This window comes from Lytechinus variegatus, chromosome 3 (assembly GCF_018143015.1).
Source record: "Lytechinus variegatus isolate NC3 chromosome 3, Lvar_3.0, whole genome shotgun sequence".
NCBI lineage: Eukaryota > Metazoa > Echinodermata > Echinoidea > Temnopleuroida > Toxopneustidae > Lytechinus > Lytechinus variegatus.
This window is the reverse complement of record NC_054742.1, coordinates 71,870,075-71,890,839: the sequence shown is the minus strand read 5'-3', so window position 1 is coordinate 71,890,839 and position 20,765 is coordinate 71,870,075. Positions and strand designations below refer to the sequence as shown.

The 20,765-nt window shown below is 38.1% G+C and overlaps 1 protein-coding gene across 1 annotated transcript in view; it reads right to left on the bottom strand.

The window, feature by feature from the left end:
* Window positions 1–20,765, bottom strand: part of LOC121411867 (E3 ubiquitin-protein ligase HUWE1-like) — a 76,773-nt gene that overhangs the window by 13,555 nt on the left and 42,453 nt on the right. Inside the window, 20 exon segments of the mRNA XM_041604751.1 lie at window positions 332–1,407; window positions 1,768–2,068; window positions 2,379–2,602; window positions 3,030–3,076; window positions 5,390–5,447; window positions 7,408–7,725; window positions 8,320–8,411; window positions 9,662–9,869; window positions 10,818–10,908; window positions 11,545–11,789; window positions 12,197–12,462; window positions 13,205–13,418; window positions 13,961–14,038; window positions 14,777–14,990; window positions 15,242–15,351; window positions 15,959–16,075; window positions 16,428–16,566; window positions 16,939–17,003; window positions 19,690–20,025; window positions 20,427–20,655. Of these exon segments, the coding sequence (XP_041460685.1) occupies window positions 332–1,407; window positions 1,768–2,068; window positions 2,379–2,602; window positions 3,030–3,076; window positions 5,390–5,447; window positions 7,408–7,725; window positions 8,320–8,411; window positions 9,662–9,869; window positions 10,818–10,908; window positions 11,545–11,789; window positions 12,197–12,462; window positions 13,205–13,418; window positions 13,961–14,038; window positions 14,777–14,990; window positions 15,242–15,351; window positions 15,959–16,075; window positions 16,428–16,566; window positions 16,939–17,003; window positions 19,690–20,025; window positions 20,427–20,655 (4,428 nt within the window).

Here is a 20,765-nt window from a genome sequence, read left to right as displayed (position 1 = left end):
AACAATTTGGAACTGTGAGATGTGATGATTTGAACAAAATCCATTTATCCATCTATCTTGTATAGCAAATATTACATGATGAGCTTATTGCCATATAGGACTTTGTAGCTTATTTATATTCTGCTTGAGACTGAGTTACTCATATTCTGCTTGGTTATTTGAGGTATGCTTCTTACAAGCATCTAATTATTTCACCCAGGGTTCAAACTCAATGACCTCTGGATGAAAAGAAGGAATCAGAATAACTTTTACATTTCTATTGATTTGTTTTTGTCGAAAACATTGAATTTATTTGGAAATATGAAGAGCATATTAGATGATCTGTTCTTACCTGCAGACTACTGTTCTTGTCCTTGTCTCCATCAGGTAAAGAGCTAGTCACCATGGACAGCAGATGTAGGAGCTTATCAGTGAGAGCTGTACTCCGCTTGACCACAGGATGTGACAACATAGCCATCAATTTGGAAAGTGCTGAATTACTAGTATCTGGGTCCTGGCCTTCCTTCGCTGCAGGAACTGTTGAAGGGCGGGAAGTAACTTTGCCTTTTCTGCCTTGACTGGTGTTGTCCAGTCTTACCAGTAAGTCCCAAAAGTCTAATTCTATTTTGTTACTAGCTTTGGAATCACTCTGACTTCCACTTGTCTTTGCATCTTCACCCATTTCTTGACTGGAAGTGAGTGTCGACTTGCGTTCACTGTTGCTTGAGGCACTACTACTTGTATTTGATAAACCAGGAATCCCTGAAAAGTCTTTAAGAGCGTCCTTCTTGCTCGCTATGGGAATAAACTGATATGGAAACTCCTTTGCTAGAGCAAGTAGAGCATCCATGACATGTCTGCACACCATTGGTGCTACCTGTGGATGTATGCAAACTAGGGATCCTTGCTTGTCAGAGCTCTTTTTGCTGGACCTTTGCACCTTGAAGACACTAGCACGGCATCCTAAGGCAGCGTCCATGCTGATTGAAAGCCAGGAGGGTTGCTGATAAGCCTTTCCTGAACCAGAGTCCATCCTTTGCAAGGGCAACACGTCCGTTTCTGCATTTCCTACTTTGCCATCACCTAGTGTCTTACATGCCTTAGTGCGTTCCATGATGCTGAGTAAAGCCTGTAGGATCCATTGTCTGGTAGGCTGATGGAAGCTGAGGTTGCGAAGCACTCGTAGCAAACGCACCAGATTAAGCTTGGGTTCGTTGACAAACAAGAGTACAAGAAGGCAGGTCAACGCCTCAAGGTCTACAAGTTGTCTGCCTTGGTTTTGAGTGATGGAACTAAACATACCTTGCTGTCGTGAGTGACTGCTGCCGCGGTTGGAACTGCTACCTCCCCAACCCCAAGATTGGCCTGTTTGCCGGGGTACAGATAAACGATAATAGTTCATTCCATGCCCTAATCGACCTTGCAAACCTGCAAAAATAAGACAATAGACTTATTAATTAATGTACCTCACTATGTTAATACGTTTAAAGGGATTAAACAATAAAGCAATAACAAACAAATATTTGCAAGGCTTTTGTAAGGTTTTGTTCAAATAAAATCAGGGCAAACACAAAGAGCAAAGGATAAAACTTCTGAAATAAAAGCATATTTTGGCGCTGCTTCTTCAGGCAACCCTGGATATCAATTCCTTCAATCATGGCCCCTATTGACTGGACTCATGCAGTGTTCTAGGTTGGTGTTGGTTGGGAATGTAATATCAGGATGGACTGGTGTCCCATCATGGTAGCTTGATGGGACAACCTTCTCGTCCGCAACCCTGTAAAGCACCTGAATAGCGGAGGATAGCACTCAGCATACCAGTCTCCCTCAGCAGTCGATCCTGCATGAGCTGACGATGTCTAAGGACACGGTCCAGTCGCAGAGCCTGGGCTTCAGCAGCAATGTCTGCAGGAAGAACTGCCAGCACACTGTCATCCATGTCTGCAAGAACGGTCTGACGAAGTCCAGGGGGAAGGTTCTGGATGAAGGCTGCAGGATCCACTGGCTCGGCCGGTATAACAGGGGCAGATGTGCTACTCTGGGCAGCCAGGGTGTGTCGTTGCTGTTCAGCTCGTTCTTGCGCGAGGACCTAGCAAGATGAGATTTAAACTTTCATTACAAAACAAGAATATATGTTTATGTTTCAAACCTTTCGTATGCAAACATAATGAATCTCAATATGTATAGTCACTTGGAAGGTATGATGACAACATTCTCATTTTCTTTGCAACTAAAACGATCATTTCATTTCTTCCACTTAGGTAATGATCTAAAGAAACTTTTTCATGATGTTCATTGATCTCTTAAAAAAAAAACAATTATTCTCTACATTGTCTCAAAAAGTTAACAATGGGCACATACGGAAAGAACCTCCTGAAAAACTCAGACTCAAGACTTACCTCTTCCTGTATATGTGGTGGTAGAGCAGCCAAGAACTCTGGATTAACCTGACTCAACGAGCTTGCTGGTTCACCTGGAGCCGATGGAGGGGCAGACGCTGGTTGGGAAGCAGTCTGGTGAGGGGTATTGCGAATCCCAAGGTGCTCTTGCAGGACTTCTTGCCTAATGTTCTCCGGTAGAGCAGCAAGGAATGATGGATCGACACCCTCAGGTAGGCTGACACCTGGGATAGATGATTAACGATTGACATAGCAACATATCCATTACACAAGGTGATAGAAGGCACTGGAAATGAATTCTAATATTACTATTCCTTTTCATTAAGTTTAAAGAAAAATAGCTTCAAACAACCAGAAATATCAATCTATTGAAAAAGGAGCATGGTCAATGATGATAGTTTGTATTTCAACCCTTTGTTATTAATTACAATCTATTTGTGCATATTGAGGTGCGATAGGAAAAGATTAAAAAGCTTTCAGTCAAAACTGTGAATATCAAACAACATAATATATCAGCATTCAGCCTTTGAGATGAAAAAATGCAAACTTTCAAAAATCAATTTGTAAAAATAAGGCATGCTGATCTTTTCTATGATATATATTGTTTTTATTAGCAATGTACTGGGGAAACTGACTAAGATCAATTCTCACCAGCTGTGTTGACAGATGACTCTGGTCTGCCTGATGATGCAGCAGACCTAAAAAATGTGTAGAATATAGAAAATAGAAAGGTAATCCAGATGGATTAAAAAAAAATGAAACGTCAAGAAAAACATACATCAAACCAAAAGTGGGAAACGGTATGGAACTGATGACTTAACCCTAAAAAGACTGGGGGGGGGGGGCTGATTCAGCCCCCCCCTCGACATTTTCCGCGATAAATATGCCGTGCGAAATTTTTTTACCGTGTCGCTCGCTGACTTTTTACTTTCAAGTCTCGCGCAACTTTTGAGACCAAAATTGTGACCCCCGGGTACGCGGTTCTGAAATTACGCAACATTTCGTAAGTGCATGCAGACCCAAAATTACTCAAAAAACATGAATTTGTGTACAAATCCAATGCAAATAGTGTTTTTAGCCAAAATTCATAAATGTATCATTATTTTTCTTTTACTGCTTAAAATCAATTGATTTTATCTTTTTTATGGTCAAAATAAAGTCCCCAACAATTTCCATAGAAAAAAATAAAAAACAAAAAGTCGAAAAACAAAGAAATACATAAGAAATTTAGAAAACAATAGAATACATAAGAAAATAAATGTGATGTTTGAAATTTTTTTGGAATAAATTTGATCAGATGCCTATCTAGAGTATGTGAAACAAAAATTCGCATTACAGGGGAATTACTTTATTAATTAGAGCAAACTTATGATTCTACGCATAAATTAGCATAATTAATGAGACATGAGATTTTTGCAGAATTTGATGTTATAATCTTGTAGATAATGCCATGGGTAAGGCGTGTGCCAATTTTCGTCGCGATTGCGCGATCGATGGCCGGGATCATAAGGGGGGGGGGGGGGGCTGAATCAGCCCCCCCCCCCGTCTTCTTAGGTGTCGAAATAGCCCAGTCTATTTAGGGTTAAGGAGCCCGTCTTGCGAGTTGAGATTGATCAAATCAATCGCAACTATGGAAAGCCATCAACATCTAATATGCAAATGTATTCAAAACATTTTTTAAAAAGTGTATATTCATACATTCATCGTTCTCTTGAAGATTCAGTGCGATTATCTTTGTTTAATAAGGAGATTGAGCAAATTTCTTGTAGAAAAACTTATGGTATGGATGGATTTCCATTGTGCTGCACTCAACCCAGGTGAGGTAAATGGGTACCTGGCAGGAATTTATTCCTTGAAATGCCATCGCGCTGTAAAAGGCTGCGAGGCTAAAGCCAGGGTAATAATATCCAAGTCCTTTGGAAGCGCATAGAGACGTTATTTATAATGTGTTATGCGCTATACAAGAACTGTCTATTATTATTATTATTATGGATTTCCATACAATTGAGATTGATTGGATCAATCGTAACTCTTTGTAAGACCTGGATGCCCTGGATGTTTGGCCTAATGTCAATACAACACATCCTGTGGTATGAATCATTTTTCAAGTTAAGAACCGGCAGGGTTGCACCTTCTTGCAAAGTAGTCTTAAGTACAAGACTACATGCTCATAGTTTGCTGTCTGAAGGAAAATTCATGTAACCATCTTACATTAGTCTAGAGATTTATAAATGTACAATGAATATCAATAGGGTTCTGCAAGAAAAAAAAGGGAAAACAATACTGTATTAGTATTAGTGCTTGATAAGCAGTTGTTCTGCAAATAATGAAAAGTATTTCCGCATATCAGTATAACCCATCTTTCTCAAGTATATTAGCATCACAATTAAGACAATCAATGCTCATTGAATATTTGCCTACTAAATTAATTAAAGGATATACCAATAGTTTTTCCTATAATGTAATACTGGTGAATCATTCACAACATATCACTTTAGCAACCGAGCTATATTTAGTCTTTCTGGTACAAAGGTAAGGATAAACTGTTTATTTCCAATTGGTCTAATGCCAAATCGTCCAATGACCAACTCTTCTACTATTATCAGTCCGTCCACTATCCACATGGTCTAATTGCCATTTGTCTACTCACCATTTTGTCTAATAACCAGTTGGTCCAATAGCCATTTAGTCCATATACCATTTGGTCAAATTGGACAAAAATGTGAAGAAAATGGGTTTTAGACCATGGTCATAGATGAACTGGTGATTAGACAAAGTGATTATTAGACTAAATAGTTGTTGGACCAAATGGCTGTTAGACGAAATGTTGATGGATGGAATGGCATCAGACTAAATGAAGGTAGACAATATGATAAGTGGACGAGTTGGCAGTAGACAAATCGGCAATTTACCAGAAACACTATGAACATAGATGTGCTGATGTATGCAAAGCTTTCACAGGGGTAAAAAAAAACCCAACAAACAGATGGAGGATAAGAAGTTTAACTTACATAGTGATACCACTGCTTACAATAGGACTTGATGAACCTTGAGGATTCGGCACAGATGCTGAAAGGAAAAACAGAGGATTTTGACTTTACCACAACAGAGTAATGATGAACAGTTTTACTGATCTGGGTCAAGTTTCCTAAAACTTGTTTTTAATATTAAGTTTAAAGCTACTGAAATCATGCAATTTCATTGGCTAAGAGTAAACTGGTTACGTGTTGGTGTAACAAGTCTTTATGAGACAGGACCCGGGTCACAAAAATGATCATAGTTAATAATCACACAAGGCCGTTGGACCTGTCACACTGAATGGTTTCTACAAAGATTTGTTGATCCTTGAGAGTGCATTCTTCGGTAAACATTCCTTGACTTCAAACGGACATGAACCTTGGAGATGTTCGAACGTGACAACAGCTTCATAAAATCAGAATAAGTTGAATGAGTGCTTAAAGGTCAAATCCACCCCAAAAAATGTTGATTTGAATAAATAGAGAAAATCAAACTAGCATAACGCTGAAAATTTAATCAAAATCGGATGTAAAATAAGAAAGTTATGCTATTTTAAAGTTTCGTTTATTTTTCACAAAACAGTGATATGCAAAACTCAGTGACATGTAAATGAGACAGTCGATGATGTCCACCATTCACTTCTTTCATTTCTTATGATTGTTTGAATTAAACAATATTTCATTTTTTTTACAGATTTGAGAATAAGGACCAACTTGAATGAACCATGCAGTATTAAACAATGCTAATTTCACATGTTTAGGGAGGAATTAATCATTGTTTCACTTTAGAGAAAATTAGAATATTTCATACATTTAAATACAAAAGAAATTGTCAGTGAATGAAGTCATCAGACTCCTCATTTGCATACCGATCATGAATTATGAAATTTTCAGTCTTCTTCTAGCTGGATTTTTCTCATTTTATTCAAATGAACTTTTTGTTGGGGTGGACTTGTCCTTTAAAGTGATTGGTTAACATTGGTTTGACTTTTAAAAAATCTGAGCTAGAAGGTCATAATTGTCACCTGTGTCTGTGATATGTTACAAAAATGAAGCCCTGAAAAATTGCGTTCGAAAATCATTATTTAGTCCTTCAAAATTGAAATATTAAGTGACCGGAAACACCATCTTAATTTCATCCCATACAGTTATGTGTACTATTTAGGCGTCTATAAGACGCCTATTTACAAAATCGGGGTTTGCCTTGTAGTTTTAGCTTTTCATTCTCAATAATGGTTGTTTTCAGGGTTTATCAGTTCTAATACATGCACTTGTACACATGTTTCATCTTGGTTTGAGATTTTTTTTAATTGGCTGCTCACAAAGTTAAACAATGCCTTTAATCAAAACAGAATATTATCATTACCATTAATTATAAGTTAATTGAATACCCTGTCTCTACAGAAGAGTCACATAATCACAGAGATACCAACTTCTTGAAATCAGGATCAGGGAGGATATGAAATACATAGCAATTACTGGCATGCAGCACACATCTTAAGCGTAAAATGTTGGACTCTCACACTGGGGTCAGGGGCTCCACTCAGTGCCCAGGAAGCTCACGGGCCAGACAGGGTCAGTAATGCAATCTGAGCCATATTTTGTAAGATTTCACATGTAAAAATAATCATAAATTTTACGACAACCCCTGCTGGGCTGGTCGGCAGTGAAATCTTGATCTAAGGAATATTGCATGCATAGCTGCATCACAGCAAATAATATACAAAAAAAACATTTGCTGCTCCTTTATTGATTTTGCATTTTATGCACAGTTCAGTGGCAGCAAATTCATTACACGCATTACCTACAGAAGCAGATGTTTCTCATACAAGGTACTGATCAATGTGAAAATAGTTATTTTTGGAGGAGTATCAAGGCTGGTATCTCCGATATCGATTGGAGTAGCTTAGAAAACAGGCCTTTTGTTTTTCCTAATCTTGAAAATGTACCCAGAGAGCAAGTTGTTCACTTCATTGACTTTCAAATGTAATTATAAGAGAGTAATATCTTACGTAAGGGTACTTCCATCATATCTGATTCGATGAGAGAAGCAAAGATGGAGGTGGTTGGCCTGGTGGTCTGTCTAGGAGGAGGAGCAGCTTGGGCTGATGATGAAAGTGATGATGAGGTTGATGTGGTGGTAGACACTGCCGTAGCCATGGTAGGGGTTGCAGCGGTGGACATGGTGGTGAGGATGGCTGTGGCGGCAGTGGTGATGTTGGTGGAAGTGGTGGTGATGGTGGTAGTAGTGGTTGCATTGGATTGAGTAGCATCGGATGATGGAGGAGTTGCCGGTATTAATGGGGGGAATACGCCCCACGGCTGGGAGGCTACGATGGGAATGACAAGTGCAGATGGTATGATAAGATTACATTATAGTTCTTATTTTAATATTAGATACTCGTAAAGAGTTATTCATTGACATCAAAATATAACATCAGATATCATTCTGTGTTTCAATAAGATCACACAGAAGACTGTCTTCATAAAGTATTGTCTCTGACACCCTCGGCATATAAATGACCTCACAAAAAAAATCTATAAATAATCAATGAACTGCTTTACAAATAAAGAAATTTGCAGGAAAAATAAATAGAATTCAGACCGGCTTAATTCCTGATAAATCTATAAGTTTTTAAAAAATAATAAGTTTTTAAAGAATCTATTGACTGAAACTGAAAGTCATTCAATTGATTTTGCATGATATCCTGTATCTAGTGTTGTCAATTCTCATCCCTTTTTCCTGATTTTCTACGAGACGGCTTGATCCTGATATTCCATTTCAATATTTTAGCAGCAAACCTTTAATGGTGAACATGTTATAAGCCAGGCAGTATGAGAAATGATAAATATTGATACGTCATCCATGAGTATACAAGCAAAGAGAGGATCAAAGCACATGTACACAAGCATGATAATCCTACCTGATACTGTCGAGGTCGGGGTTGGGGAATTGGCCGTTACTGTAACGAGTTGTGGTACACCAGTTAGACCTGGTTGAGGTGTCGATGATAATCTACAAGATGAAAAACAAGGAGAGGAGAAAAAGAGCATAGAAATTCATGAGACCAATAACAGATTTTAACGGATCAAATAAGAATTCCCACGGTATTAATTTAACAAATCTAGGGAAACAACAGGTAACTTCAACCAGACACGGATGCAATACCCTACAGGAGAAGTGAATATGTCCCAGAGTGTCTGGTGCTAAATAAATTGTATTATCACCATTGTATCAACACCAACGACATGTACAGTATACACCAAATATATCCATATGAATAACTCTCTAAATATTTCAGCCGGGAGCTGCAAGGGTAAAAGCATCACTAATGCCACATTTGCTTACAAAGAAAAAAGAATTACAACATATGTCCAAAACATAGCTTCTGTAGACCACATACAAAGGAAGGTAAACAGACTGTTGCATTGTTTTGGTGGGATCTTTACTATCGCACCACCAAGAAGCCTCAAGTCTTGTGGAACGGACTCAAGGTTTTTCAATGGTGCACACCGACATCCTGCAATACTTCATATCACACGATCGTCGTGTGTTCACAATCCTAGCAGATGTAACTTCTGAAAGGTTTCCATGGCTAAGAAGAATAGTGTAGAAGGTTTCACGGTACACCATGTATCTTTCTTTGAACAGTCGTAGATTGATAAAGCGCTATGTAAATGCCAATTATTATTATTATTATTTCTAGTGCAAGTGTTGGTCCTGAAAAAGGACCACCCAATCTCACAATTTCAACAAGTGTGTTCTTGTCGTCCTCAGAATGAGTACAGTTTGTAAAAGCACTTGCCCAAGAAAGATACATGGTGTACCGTGAAACCTACTACACAATCCTAGCACACATTGCTGTCTCTCTAATGAAAACTTGCAATTCCAAACTCACATTTTCACTTTTTGTATTTGAACAGCCCAACATCATATACCTTGCACTGCTTTACCTTCTGTTCTGATTACTATTAGATACATTTTTTTTTAATAAAATGGACAGTAAAACTCAATGGAAAGTTGTGCCTACCCCATTGCTTCAAAACTACAAATGGAAAATTTGACACCAACATCAACTACCACATTAACACTGCTCAGAAATCAATCAAATAAAAATTTTCTACCTGGGTTACTATTGTTGGTGAAATTAATTCTATTAAAAATAATTTCGCCAACAATAGCAATTAATAGTAATAGAAATTATTTCTAAAAATTAGAAAGTTTTTTAACAAGGACCATGTGAAGGTGATGAAGATGCTCTTTACCTTGATTCTGAGCTACTGGAGATTGAGGACGAAGCCACTGACAGGGCAGTATCCGTTGGAGTGGCAGCCATGTCTGATGCAGCAGTAGTGGTAACAGCAGTTGAAGTGGATGTTGTAATGGTATTGGTAAGAGTAGCGGCAGACAGGGCTGACGATATGGCACTCCCAAGGGCAGACTCGGCAACACTCGCAACAAGTTGACCCATGTCTGTAAAAAATACAAAAATTACCTTTATTTTATAATTTCATTTTTATTATTAGTTTCAAAACTCCAGCTTTAAAAGACAAGGCCTGGAGGTAACAGAGGTAAAGTGAGATGTACACAATATATTGTACCGGTGTATTGGCTCAGTTGGTAGAGCGTCCGTCTCACAACCGCGAGGTCAGGGGCTCAAACCCTGGCCACGTCAGACCAAAAGACGTTTTAAGATGGGAGATGCTGCTACCCTCTTTGGCGTTCCACAATTAAAGGGATAGAGCCTCGTCGATCTGGCGTTGCACAGCGGCTGCCGAGCCGACGATCACTTGGGCAAATTGGGCCAATTTTCAGAGTATTTCATTTCTGATGTCCATTTTGAACAATAAAATATGGATTTTCATTCTTCCCTTATCTCTTTTTACAAAATACAGCCTTAAGGATAAAATATATATTGCAGGAATTGAAGACCATGATGGCTTTCTTTCATCTTAATATAATACAATTGCAAAATACATGATGGCAATAAAAGCATATTACAATACAAAGGAAAATTGCACAATGATACATGGTCTTGAACAATGACATTGAATCTGGTGGGTGTTCGTAAGTATAGAGCGACTTAAAGAACAACTGGTGATCCTTTCTTATGGTAAATGATTTTCACCATTAAATGTTCAATGGTGATTATTTAGCGAGTAAGAAAGGTTCACCAGTCATTCTTAAAGTCGCTATTAACTTACTAACAGCTCTATGAAACGGCCCCCAGATAAGAGAATAAAGGAGAATTTGGAATGAGACTGTACAAGGTGAAACAGAAAATCTTCATATTGATTTCAAGGTTTGACACAGACTATAAATTGTTTATATTGACCCTTATCCTTACATTATCCTTGACATATGTCTTTATTGAAACCCTACATCATTTTTGAGGAATTACAAAAGAGGCAACTGTCTTACCTATTCCTGATCTGGGTGGCTGTGAAGGAGCTGTTGTTGATAGATTTGTAGCCGTTTCTGCTTCCTTTGGCTGATCACTGCTTTCACCAACCTTCAATTTAAACATAAAAATATATATATAATCTGGTTAGGAATACAGGTGAAATCAGATGGGCAACCACATTCTTTAATCATCTATACAAACATGGCATTTTGGATTAGTATCTATTGTTGGTAAGAGGTTAAAAACATAAATCCTATGGCCCATATTCCCAAGTCTGGTTTAACTTAGGCCATGGTCTAACTCTGTGCTAAAATTAGGGAAAGCCACACATGTCAAAATTTTGTTAACGTTGCATGTTTCTTGTACTCAAATCAAACTTGTGCTGAAATCAAACTTGTGCTCAAAACAAGCCTGTACCGATGCAGATTGTTTCAAAATTGGCTATCCATACTTAAACCACAACTTTAGACCAGAGTTTAAATTAAACTCAAGTTCAGAATAATGGCCAATAAGATCAAATTCAAAACAAGACTTGATAATAACAGCTTACATATAGCACCGTTTAACATTCAAAGGTGGCAACTTCCCCAATGTGTCACCCGTTCTTCACACAGTTGCTGGAAAAGATGGGAGGGTCTTTAGTTCAGATTTGAAGGTCTACAGGTTGTGACAATCACAAAGTTGGATTTCAATGTACTACCAAGAAGGAATACTATTTTTTTCTTCAAACTCATGCAGATATACCTCCATATTCTCTTCCTTCTCTTTGGTGTCTTCCTCCGATTTAGCACCTTCAGCCTTGGTCGCTACTTCAGCGGCTTTCTTGGCTTCTTCAGCGGCCTTCTTAGCCTCTTCTGCTTTCTTCTTGGCCTCTTCCTCTGCCTTCTTCTTCGCGTCCTCTTCTGCCTGCTTCTTTCTCTTTTCTTTCCGTTCTGCCAGCTCTTCGTCCCGGTGCTTCTCAAGAAGGCTGATGATTTCTGGCTTCAAGGCTAGAACAAAAAGAGGACAATGCAAACAAGATATACCTCATCTATTCCATCCATTCATAGAAATCCTCTTTCAGTGATATGTACAATGAGATGACCCAAGCAAAGTTATCTCTCCTTGTATGAGATCATCCTTTTAAACACACACACAACAGAAAAGATTAACAGATTAAAAAAAAAAAGGTTGTGTGTGTCAATTTGTGATATCATAAATAACCCAAATAAAAGACTTGCTTTATGAAAGACCACCCTTTGCATTTCTAATTGCATAAATGATTCAAATAAAGGACTTCATTTATAAATAACCTTTTCTAAATGAAAGAGCACCACTCCCCCTGCATATCCACTCCCATCAAATCTCAAATGAAACAGATGTAATTTCACATTCAGGATACGTTTTGTTGACTCACCTTGCACACAGTCATGCACACTCCTTCCATCCAGGACCTTGCTCTCTTCATCCCATCTCCTGTACACCGGTGGCACCACAGACAGGAAGTTGGAACCGCTGAAGTAGCCCATGTTGTACCCCTCCTCAAAGATATCGGACACCTCCTCTCGGTTCTGGTTGATGTCATCTCCCGAGTTGGCAACATAGACCCTGGTCTGGTTGCCCTGACCAGAGCTGGTGGTGGTCAGCTGGACGATGTCAGTGGACGATGACAGGCCCAGCAGCCTGGGTAGGGAGGAATTGTAATGCCTGCTGATCATTAGAAAGCACCTCGCCTTTGGCTTGTCAGGTTTTTCACAAATTTGTTGCATAGAATATATACACTCATTGGAAAATAATATAAGTCACGATGTCAAAACATCAATGTCACGGATGCATGGAGGAATTAACTCAAATCCCAAACTCTGTAACTATAAAGCATGGAATAAAGGAGTCAATAGGACTTCAGCAAGGGAAATTAGAGAGGAAAAACAAAATGATGTCCAAAACTTAGCTTCTGTAGACCATGTAATTTGAAAGGCAAACAGACTGATGCTTTGTTTTAGTTATGTCTTTGATATTGCACCACCAAGAAGCCATGGGTTAATCAGAATGAACACAAGGTTTTTCAATGGTGCTAATCAACAGTCTGAGTTTAAACTAAATAAATGGTTCCTTAATCTTGGCTTGCTTTTCAAAGAAATAATCATGAACAAGTTTTAGAAAATATGAGATATGGATCGCTCATGCATCAATTTACATGTTTGAAAATGTAATTTTAAACATTAGCTTGATTAAACGTAGAGCTTGTGAAAACCACTCGACTGCCATCTAACAAATTTGTTGGTCCAAATGAATGAAGTAAGGATACACGATACTCTGTACAAGATAATTTATTCATTCCAGTCATGAATCATCCAGAACACCCAATTACTCACACACAAAAAGGCATAAAAGGAAAGAGGATCCAACAAATTTCAAGAGTTACCTCAGGACATTCTGGACGTTGGGCGGCCTTGTTGCTCCGGAATGATAGATGTGAACGGTCTGTGTGGTACCATGGCGATTGACCCTCTGCCTGGAGACCCTCTGATTGCGATTGGTCTGGCTGACACCATGGGTCAGGTTGGTGTGGTCACTGTGTCTGACCAGGAGGGGATGGCTGGCCGAGATTACACTTGGAGGGACTGGGATGTTGGGAGCTGCAGGGAAAATCAAAAAAGTATTTGTAAAATTGGATGTCAAAGGAGCTTTTATTGTAAAATGTCTGTTGATAGTGATTGATCTCCTCAAACAACTATTTCAAGCTCCTGGCTAAGAGACTACAAGCTTCTTAATATGTAATATGCAGGGTTTGAAATTGAATATGGGGATTTCTTGGTTGAAATAGCTAACTATTCATGACATGTTATCTATAAATTTGCCAATGCTGAAGTGCCATAAAGTCAGACAAATAAAGTTTGATATATCAACATTACGGGCATCTTTGATTTCAACTACAAAAAAAAAACAGTGTTTGGACACAAGATCATTGTCAGTGAATATTGCCTTTCCCTCAATTCAGAAATGTGATTGGCAAATTAATGATGCACATGGATGTACTCATACCACTACTTTGAAGATGTCCATCAACCTTTTGAAATATTTATGTATTAGTATATTTGAAATTCATCAAAGGCAAAAGCCAGGAAATTACATGCACCAAGGAGATGACAAAGGCAAGAATACAGTTAAGTGAACTTACCCGATACATCATTTGCATTCCTAGTGTCTTCATGAATGGCCACGGGAAGCTGATATGTTCTTATCGATGCAGGAACACCTACAAATATCAGTAAAAACAAGTATTTGTTACTTCACAATAAAACAATGTCTTTATGTATGCTTCAACTCGATCCGGCCAACTAACTCCAATAATGTACACTTTACACTGATCCATTCAAATCTACAAAGGATATTGGTATGATAGAAATTGTCATTGCTACACTCACTCTCACACACACACACACACAAACACACCCTCTCTTGCTCTCTTTTCTTTTCTCCCCCCCTTCCATGCTACTTTCTGGTTTGTCAGAACTCATTGTTTTGATGCTTTTTGGCAGCATGTATTTTCCATTTTGGTTTATCATTATGTGGATCCAAGTCGTAATTTAATACATGCGTCCCCAACATGATAAACAACCTTCCTATGTTTCTTGTGATGTAGAATTCGTGTAAATTGAGCATTTTTATCTGATAATGAATGTATTTTTATGTAAATTTTTGTAAAGGCTTATGCCATTCTACTTGTCAGCCACTGTAGTTACTGCTGAAAATTGTTGAAATAAACTGTTTTAAATAAATCAACTGAAGAAATAATTATTGAATGCAAAATCCAGGGTCCTGTTTCATAAAGGACTTGTTACAATGACAAATGCTCAATTTCTATAACAAGTCTACTATCAGCCAATTGAATTGAATGATTTTAGTAGCTTTATACCGATATTGCAAACTTGATATTAAATCAAGTTTTGTGAAACAGGCCCCCAGAGTAAAGTGTTCAAGAATGCAGGCTTACCTGAGAACACAGGATCTAACTGAATCAACATGTCCTCGTCGGTGTCACCGACCCACATATCCTCATCGCGATCCCCAACTCGGAAGTAGTCTAGATCTTCAGTGATGTCATAATCTTCGGCATCCATCTCCGAGCCATCATCGTGGTCCTCTTCATCTTCCTCTTCCTCCTCTTCATCATCCTCCTCGTCCTCTTCATCTTCGTCCCCTTCATCCTGAAGATTAAAGATTACCCAAAATAACTTAGTATTTCACAATTCAAGGCTCTGTTCGGAGAAATATTATACCTAACAATGCGCATGCTGAGATTCCGAATCAATTGCCAATCTTGTGGATCATTTAAGGTTTCTTTTGCAAACATGTTAGCCAAAATATAAAGAGAAAAGATGAGACATTTAGCTGTCATAGAAGAATAACTACTGGATTCCACCAAGAAAGTTTACAAAGGCAAATTGTTATTTTTTACCTGTCTATCCTCATTGCCATCATCGGAATCACTTTCAGCTGCAGAGTCATCGTCTTGAACGCTGTCATCATCAGCATCTACAGCATCATTTAAGGTAGACCTTCTATCTGCTTACATAATCAGAAGAGCAGGAGGATGAAATAAAAGGGGAAGTGGGATCATTTGAAAAGTTGTTTAGAACAGATAGATATATTTTGAGCCCTGACTTGAATAACCCTATGGACTTAGCATAACTTGAAGTTGAATATGCATTCCACCTTGCAGGAGCAATACAAACAGAAGCCTTTCAACCAAATGAGCATTTGAATTCTTAAGGTGGCAATAACCCAATTCTCCAAGATCTGAGATTTCCTCTGGGAACATATCCTGTCATCATACCATCAAAATAGAGAGTGCAACCATTAGCAATTTTCCATCTGCCCTAAACAAAAACTAGAAATTTCACTTGGTCCACCATTGACCAGTGAAGTGCCTCAAGAAGAGGTACTACGTGTATACCTTGAACTTTTATTGAGAATTTGAGTGGCACGTGTGATGTAATTGTTCTTCTTTCATTTATACAAAATATGGTGGAATAATCATTACACAAATATTTTCTTTTGATTAGAAGATAAGAAGCTACAACATGATGGCTCATAGAAAAAAAAACATAGTAGATATGTCATTATCATCTCCACATGATTCTTTTCAGTAATATGGCTGGAGTGATCGACTAACCTGTCCTGACTCCTTCATGACTATGTTGACTCCTCATCTCCGCATCACCAAGAGACTGGTCCATCTCCTCTCCATCATCCGTCATGGTGATTACCATCTCATCCTGGGAGGCTTCACCTACAAACAGAGATTTAAAAAAAACCATACAGGTCATGGATACTTTATAATAGAAGAAATAAGGTTGAAAAAACAGTACAATGGAGTCAATTTGTTATGGTTCGGCCTATGGTTTTTGTAAAATTAACTTGCAGAGACTGAGAAATCATGGAAAATGGAATCGTATAGAATTTGAGATGGCTTGTTCGTTTTACATTTATAAGCTGTCTGAAAAATGAAATCTTATTCCATAATATCCTTAACACTAGGTCCTTTGGAGAGGACATTAAGCCTTCAGTCCTCTGGTTGCTTGCTTATAAGTATTCATGCTTTCTTAGAATCAGATATCACATCCACCTCATAGTTCACATACCTGCTTGATCTACAAACGCTGATCTGAGGGAACCCAGCCTCTCGGGTCCTGTAGCGATGAGTGTTTCTCCTAACACCTCAGCCCTACCAGCCGTCCCATCAAGGAGCTCATCAACGATGCATTCAAGATCTGCCTGATCCTGCATCATAAAATACAATAATTATATAAAATCAACTAAAATTATGCACTGGATTTGAGTAAAACTGGTTCTCTTCTCGTCCTCCCGGACTCTACACTCCATTTACTAATCCTATTCCAACCCTACCCTCCTTCATCATAAATGAATTCTGTATTTCAGTTCTGAGGTATGATCAACACAAACATTTCATTCATTCTTTATAATGCATTTTCATGCCTAATATTATACTACATTAAAATTTGTGTGGATAAAACCAAACACATTTAATTTCACAACTTTAAATGGTTGATTTTTCTTGTTCAAATTTTTATTTGAATCACATGGAGAAACAATTACCTATGACATAAGCACTCTCAAGTATAAAATACTTACATCTAGGTCTGTAGAATCTTGTGTATCTTCCTGTACTCCCAACACATTGGCAACGGACTCTCGATCTAAAAAAAAAGTAGGCAATTCAATAGCAATGTCATTTGAATAAAGCAAGATAACGATAGAACTAATCTAGCTTCTACTCTAGATAATGTTTCATAAAGGCCCAGTCCCACTGCACTTTCAGATGCAAAGCGGATGTGAAACGTACAAAAATCTTGCCATCCGTTGGAAAACACTATGCATCCGTTGCGTACTCATTAAAGTGTTACATACGTTCTTACTGAACAACGGAGAGAGGGAGGAAAGATAAGGTACATGGAACGTCTATACATCGTTAGTAGCGCAGAAATAGAAAGGATGTAAGCGCATGCATCTCGTATATAAAATATTCAAAACCCCCAGCAACCTATTCGGAGCTGCCATCTACTTCCATCCGCTAGGCTTCCAATGAACATCCGTTTAACATCCCAGCTAAATACTACCAACGTCCGTTATGTTCTCGCTAATTTTGTCCAATTCTGGAGCTGATGAAAACGAATGGGGTGAGTCCCGAAATTTTGCTCATCTGCTGTGTCCTTTATGAGTACTTTTTGCATCAGTCTGCGAGTGGGACCTGGCCTTAAGTTGCATGCATATTCACACTCTTGGACCTGACGTCATTCAAAACTACATAACATAACATTGTGGCCATGCACATGATGCAGCACGTGGACAATGAACAAGAGGAAAGGGACAAAAATGAAAAGGGTAAGATGATGAATATATGTATACATATAGTTTTATATGATATATATATATATATATGAAAATAAAACATGTAAATTTAAATGCAAATAATACATTGGGTGGAGCTGGCTTTTCAATCAATCAACCCTTGACCTCTTTGAGTTAACCTGTGACTGATTTCATATTTGAGATGAAGAAAGAAACAATAATGCCTAAAATCCACAATATTTTCTGTTTCAAGCTTTCAAAAAAAAAAACTGGTGACAATTAAAATCATGCTATTAAACAAATTCTTCAAATGTAATTTCACTAAATATCTGATTAAGTATAGTAGATATGAAATAAGCATGAGCAGATAAAATAAATTTTAAAAAGCGCACAATAATTGATTCACAGACATGGGGAGAGGTTGGAGAAAGGATGGTTATAACAAACAACAATTGAAGAAACAAGGTGGATATCTCTGTGCCAGTTGAAATAACAAAGACAATATGCATTTTTCAGACACAACATGTACAACTTTAACATGTAACTATTCTCTGGGCTAGGTTTGGAATTTACTACATAATGGACAAGAAATACAGGTACATAAAAAGGATAAAGGAAAAGGAAAGGAAAGTAATACACATACAAGGATATAAAAAAAAACAACCAATATTACTATGGTTCCTAAAAAGTGTTTATATTCTGTTGTCAAAGAAAAAAAATTCTCCTCTGAATATCATAACTAGGAATTAAGGAATACAACATACAAATTTGATAAACATCACTTAACGACCATCTGATCAGCTGGAAACTTATAGCATACATAAATCCTATAAGCATAATGCCATGCATTTGTATACGGAAGACAGGTGATTAACAATGCATGATGATGATTGAGGTTCGTGAAGAGGTTGAATTAAAATGATGAACTAAAGAGAAGAAATAAATAATGGGTGCATATGCCATGTATATTTTTCCGATCAGAAGGAATATCTGACCTGCATGAGCACGGCGGCCACTGCCCCCACCACCACCACCACCACCGCCCAGTGAAGAGCGTTGGATGGCTGCATCCATGCTACACAACGCAACCCTGTGTTTCCTGAACAACAAAGAAGTCGATAGGACAAACTCTTAGCTTACACTTTTACTTTATCACTTCTTCATTCATCAAATTGCCAAGAATAAGCTGAGAAATAACATGTCTAGATATTATCAAACTGGTAAGATGCATGAATATTTTACTTAAATAAATGAGGCCTGATGATACCATCCCAAGAAAATCTGGCACATCAACTAAACAACCCAGTCATTCAAAAAATTGCAATCACTGTCAGCTGTATTAAGTTCAAATCCACAATATGCAAGACTTTGAATACAAGACTTTCAGCATCTTATTTATTTATCTTTCATCTTCCACATTGAAAACTTTTATCCAAGGGTTGGAGTTTAAAGGTTTTCTTTCACTTTTGTTAAGGAATGGATAGAGCATATGAGTTCTGTATGGCTAAAAAAGGTGAAATGTAAATTCTCACGCCAAGTAAAAAGCAAGTTGGAAAATATACACATACCCACACCTGCATGATGAAATGAGTAGTATGAGGAATGAGATTTGAATGATTGGGGGTTATCATTAGAAAAATATTTATTGCTCGCAATACACTCTAATCAGTCATCCATAGGACATATTAATAGCCTCTTCTCATCACAACTAATTTCATCTATCATCATTAAAATGTAAAGACACAAGAACTTGCATAATGAGTGAACTTTAGATCTGGAAATTTCAAAGGACGAACTAAAATACATAATTCAAGTATGAGATTACTAACTTGGTTACCACATCAAATCAAAGGGAGAACTCTGCAAGGCAAGATATCATAGCTATCAGAGCTGAGTTAAAGCAATCTATATAGTACAAACAATTGATACAAGACTAGCTGAAGGATTCAACTGTTGATGACAGCAAACTAGGGGACTGCAGATTAGAAGTATTAATAGGTACGGGGTGAGATAAGAGGAAATTGTAGAATTTACCAGTAGCATCAGTTGTAGAAGTGGACCTTGGATCAAGGATATGTGCACCATTCTTGATCCTGCCGATACCTCGCAGTCCGACCGGTGGATGGTTGACGATCCGTGACAGGGTCTCCAGAGGTTTGAGGGCAGAGTTGATGGTGGAGGCCATATTTGGGCTGGACAGGTCCAGAGAGTGAGGGACTCGAGCTAGGTCCGTGACCAGCCCCTTCCGGAGTAGGAGACGGGTGATGATGTTCATACCGCCAAGCTGGTTCTTGTAAGATGAGCTTCCCACTGTTGCTTGATGGGCGGAACTGGAGGATGGACATGCCTCGATCATCACACAGATCAACACTAAAGGAAGAATACGCAAGGATAAGGGAAAGAAGTTATCATTTAAAATCCATTCAAAAGGAATATTGAATCACCAGTAGGATAATACATATAACCATTATTAGAGAAATCCTCACTGTTGATTGAAAGATCACATTGTCAAATTTCAATTCCCTGCATCTGCCATGCTCCATTAATTGAGTATCAACAGTAATAAACTTGCTTAAACACTGCTAGCACCAAACTGGGTAACCTCATTGGCAGTCCCTTGTCTTTTATATTTATATTCCTACATCATGTAAGCATTCATAAGAGAAATTGATAAATTTTCGGGGTAAAATCATTGAAATTTTCCTCTGTTATCCTATCACAGGAAAATTAAGAAAATACATTATGTTTTGAATCTGAAACCTTAAACTTACTTGTAAGTGCCTGGATGCGAGAATGTTTCTCACTACTCTCCGGCATAGCCAAGGCTCTACCAAGCGCACCCTTGATCTCTGTGACCAGGAGCATCTGTGCATCAGGACTATGGTTACTGGCTGCTATACTGGCAAGCAGAACCTGAGCTAGGCCTGGACAGTCCTTATCACCTGCTTTCTGACACTGCGGTAGAAGATGGTCCAGGATGTATTCGAGAGCGGTTCTATCCTGAAAGAACAATTATAAAAACTACTTGAACAACTGCTTCAGAACAGCAGGAAGTGAAAGCACTCGTCATGTGCATTACTGATTATTCCAAAACAGTAATGTCCCGAATG